General features: G+C 36.0%; 1 protein-coding gene across 1 annotated transcript; it reads left to right on the top strand.

Annotated features, from left to right (window-relative positions):
• The first annotated feature begins 1,427 nt into the window (after positions 1-1,427).
• Positions 1,428-2,861, top strand: LOC122608928. Its single transcript, XM_043781998.1, has one exon. It carries the CDS (start codon positions 1,428-1,430, stop codon positions 2,859-2,861), a length of 1,434 nt encoding a protein of 477 aa, XP_043637933.1.
• Positions 2,862-4,791: the final 1,930 nt, after the last annotated feature.

Genomic DNA, 4,791 nt, shown 5'->3' with positions numbered 1-4,791 from the left:
TGTGATCAGAAATAAGGCCGGATTGGTGGCACAAGGGTACGTCCAGACAGACCTTGACTTTGAAGAATCATTTACACCAGTAGCAAGGTTAGAAGCCATCAAAATGTTTTTAGCCTTTGCTGCTCATCATAAGTTTAAGGTCTACCAGATGGACGTAAAGAGTGCATTTTTGAATGGAGAATTAGAAGAAGAAGTTTATGTCAAGCAACCTCCAGGCTTCTTTAAAGAAAAGCATCCACATTGGGTATATCGTCTGGACAAGGCACTGTATGGCCTCAGACAAGCCCCTCGAGCCTGGTATGATACTCTGACCAAACACTTATCAGAAAACGGTTTCAAAAGAGGTGCAATTGACAATACCTTATTTATTTTTCGTGAAAGAGGTAATCTTCTATTGGTACAAGTTTATGTTGATGATATTATTTTTGGTTCTACTGATGAATCTTTGTGCAAGAAATTTTCAAAAATCATGTCTTCAAAATTTGAAATGAGTTTGATGGGTGAATTAACATTTTTTCTTGGACTCCAGATTAAACAAACCCGTGATGGCATTTTTATTAATCAAGAAAAATATGTTAAAGATATTTTAAGAAAATTCGATATGAATTCTTCACCTTAAAAAACAACTCCAATTTCTGCACCTTTAATAATAGATTCAGACCCTGATGGGAAGCCAGTAAACACCACTGCCTATAGAGGCATGATTGGTTCACTAATGTATTTAACTACCAGTAGACCAGATATAATGTTTGCAACATGTCTTTGTGCCAGATATCAGTCTAACCCAAAAGAATCTCATCTGGCGGCTGTAAAGCGCATTTTGAAGTACCTTAAGGGAACTCCCAGTTTGGGTCTTTGGTATCCCAAAGGCTCAGACTTAGATCTAATGGGTTATTCAGATTCAGATCATGGCCAAATGCCCTAGCCCGTACGGACTCCGTTTTCATATTTAAAAATTTGTCGAAAGTATATCGAATGACCTTTCTAATTAAAGAGCATGAGATTTTAGTAACACCCATGTAATTTTTATAATTTATCGATTTATGATTTTTAAGATAAAAGATTTTAAATGAATTTGTTGAATAAAATAATTTATGCAGGAAAAAGAAAAAAAATAAGTGGTTAAAATATAAAGAGAGGAAGGAAATTGAGTAGTTAAGATATCTACTGATTTATGGGCTTGTTACCCGCCAGCCGCGATATAACTCCCATTATATAGATATCTACTGTCTGCATTATTGTATGCGTTTAATTTGAGCGCCGGCATCATTAATGGGTGTGGTCACGCGTTATGAATAATGCATTCTATGTGTCCTGAATTAAGAATACTTTATGTCTATATATTGGGTGGCTGGAATGTGTCATAAGCATATCTATCAAACCCATTTTCTATCAATATTGAAAAAACTTATCCCGACATTATTGCCATGGCATCGCTCCCGAGTTTTTTCATTCTTCAATCCGGTTCAAAATATTTGACCCTAACCGAAAATGTCCCACCCGGCCTACCATCCGGGTTGGTTAAATTCGATGAAGAACAGATATGGAGTCCGAGAACCAAGTTCGCAGCGGAGCCAGCAGAAACCGGAGATGGCCGATTTGTTCACATAAGGTCGTTGTACAATAATAAGTATCTGGTGAAGAAACAAATCGATGATGAGACAGCAAAATCATGGATTGTTGTTGCATCCGCCAAGCAACCAGAGGAGGACACCTCAAGCGACTCTTGCACATTGTTCGAGCCTCATTTCGATGATGGATCAACAAGTGTCCGCTTACGCCATGTCCTCATCGTTGATGAGAAGAACCACAACTCCTCTGTACACGTAACACTCTCGTCGTCTTCGTCAGACGACGCCAAGAAAGGGATGCTGCTAGCATCCTCAAATAACAGTGGATCTGTTTTTAGTGTAATTGACCGAGGGAGTCTAGTGGTACTTCCCCTTCGAGTCGCATTTAAATGGAATGATCGTTACCTTCGATGTTTAGACCAAGACGGGCTCAATTATGAGAGATTCGAGTACGTTGATATCACAGATCCGTTGGTGTTTAAGGTGCTTTACCCTACTGCTGATGGAAACTATCGCATAAGGGATTCGCATTGGGCCCGGTATTTCAAGTATCAGGTTACCTGGATATGGGCCGACGGCCAAGAATACGAGTTTTCTAACGACACCAAGTTTTCGTTCGTCCATATAGAGAACAATGTCTTCGCCGTTCGCAGTTTGGGCAACAATGGCTTCTGCGGTCCACTCTCCGTGGATGGAAAAACCGACTGTTTAAACGCGTTTTATGCCACTTTGTCATCCGAGACAAGGCTGACTGTGGTAGAGCGTGTCCTTAAAAGGGAGATCTACGATATCCAATACCGGCTGCCCGACGCAAGAATTTACGGTGAGCAACCCATAGAAGTTGACACTCAAACTACTTCCAATAGCTTTCCCGATTCAGCAATCACAACGACCCTAAAGTTTACTGAAACTAAAATTACTACCACTTCCTGGAGTAACAGTCAGACAATCAATTTTGGTGTATCCGTGTCAATGTCAGTCGATGTTATACCGTTTATTTCCGAGTTGGAGATCGAGATGCATACTGACTATACGAGTACGCATGAATGGGGAGAGTCCAAAACGACAAAGACTACAAGAGAGACGAGTCACACTTTGACGGTTCCACCGTTAAAGAGATACAAGGTGACTTTAATGGCTACAATGGGTAAGTGCGATGTTCCCTTCAACTACACTCAGCGTGATCTTCTTTTGACTGGTGATTGGGAAGTAACTAAAAAATATGACGGCCTTTTCACTGGCATCAATAATTATAACTTCTATTATAACACAGTGGAAAAAGATCTTTAGAGTAACACTACACATTCAAGTCCTTTTCAGATGTATTGTTCTTATCGTATGTTTAAGTTTGCTTTTATTACTTGTTTGAATAAGTTTGCATGTATTGGGTTATATAAACCAATTCGAACATGTTCATATATAATTCGTGATTATGAAATAAATTATTACTATTATGAAATAAATTATTATTTAAGTATCTGATGATCGAATATATATTATAATAATCTGTAATGATAAATATAATATATGTTTAGTTAGAGTTTTGGATTTACCTTAACTTTTAGAATTACGTCAAAATTGGAATTTGTAAACATAGTAAATAACGGCAAATAGTCTTGTTATTTTGGATCGTAAACTCAAAATTTTAAATTTTTTCATGTTAATAACATATAATAAGTAATTTAAGTATCTGGAGTTGAAGAATTAAAAAAGAAAAAAAAGATAATTTATTAATGAGAAAACGATCAATGGTTATAATGTCTTTTGTATTACAAGAATTAAAGTTTGATTATAAGTCTAATAAGAAAATTGAATTTATTTACCGTTAAAAAAACTAATTTAATAAAATAAATTAATTAAAACGACATGTGTCGATCAAAAATTATGTCACGTGTCGTTTCAAGAACATCTCAATCTCATTGTAGTTTATTGGTATATTATATACATATATATATATACACCGGAGTGTTACCCTATATATATAGTGAGAATCTTGAAAGAAGGTGTGTTAAGGAAAGATGGGGGAGAAGGTTTTATGGGCCAATCAAAACGCATCATGTGTCAAACTGAAATAAACCGCGCAGTGGCATAATAGCGAATCACTTATACTTTTATATTAATAATCACACCGTTACCGTTAGCGCTGCCACCACCACCCATCGCCGTCAACGCCGCCACATTGCCCGGGTATCGCTCTCCTCTTAAACAATATAAACAAGAATAATCTTAGAGCATCAGGTAGGTACGTATCCTAAACATAGAACCATCCAAAATGTCATCTCAGCACCACATCAGCTTTCACCATTCCATCAATCATAGACAGTTATGGATGCAGAATCATGATCCAGAACGCAGAACACCATTTTTTTATTTTCTATTTAATACGTCACATATATTATTTGATAATAAAAAGTATATATCGAATGACAATTCTAATAAAACAACATATAATTTTAAGAACAGCCATATAATTTTTATAATTTATCGATGTACGGTTTTTGAGATAAAAGGTTTTAAATGAATTGGAGGAATAAAATGATCTATGGAGGAGAGGGAAAAAATTGAGTGATTGAGATTTAAACGTATTATAGATATATTAGGTGATGATATTCAAACTAATGGATAAAAGAGAGAGACAAATTAGGTATATTAAGTTCTTTTTTGAGATAAAAAAAGGTAGTAGAGATACGGTAAAAATCACTATAGGGTAATGATCAATCCTCCTAACTTATTAGCCAAAAAATCCTTCTAATTAATAGGATTGTGACATGTGAAAAATCAGGTGTTGATATTAAGAAATAGAATTAATGGATTTCATGCGTTAACAAGTGGATATATTAAAAAGATTTTTAAAAAGATTGGTTAAAATGATTTATCATTTCCCATCACTAAACGGTAAGTATGAATATAAACTTCCCATATGGCCGGTGGGTGTCGGGCATTGGAGATGGCTTGTTACCCGCCAGCCGCGGTATAACTCCCATTATATAGATATCTACTGTCTGCATTATTGTATGCGTTTAATGGGAGCGCCGGCCTCATTAATGGGTGTGGTCACGCGTTATGAATAATGCATTCTATTAATTTCAACATGTAGTCTATGTGTCCTGAATTAAGAATACTTTATGTCTATATATTGGGTGGCTGGAATGTGTCATAAGCATATCTATCAAACCCATTTTCTATCAATATTGAAAAAACTTATCCCGACATTATTGCC

The sequence above is a fragment of the Erigeron canadensis genome, chromosome 7 (genome assembly GCF_010389155.1).
Source record: "Erigeron canadensis isolate Cc75 chromosome 7, C_canadensis_v1, whole genome shotgun sequence".
In the NCBI taxonomy this organism is placed as follows: domain Eukaryota; kingdom Viridiplantae; phylum Streptophyta; class Magnoliopsida; order Asterales; family Asteraceae; genus Erigeron; species Erigeron canadensis.
The sequence above is the reverse complement of the archived record's forward strand: the minus strand, read 5'-3'. Positions and strand labels throughout refer to the sequence as shown.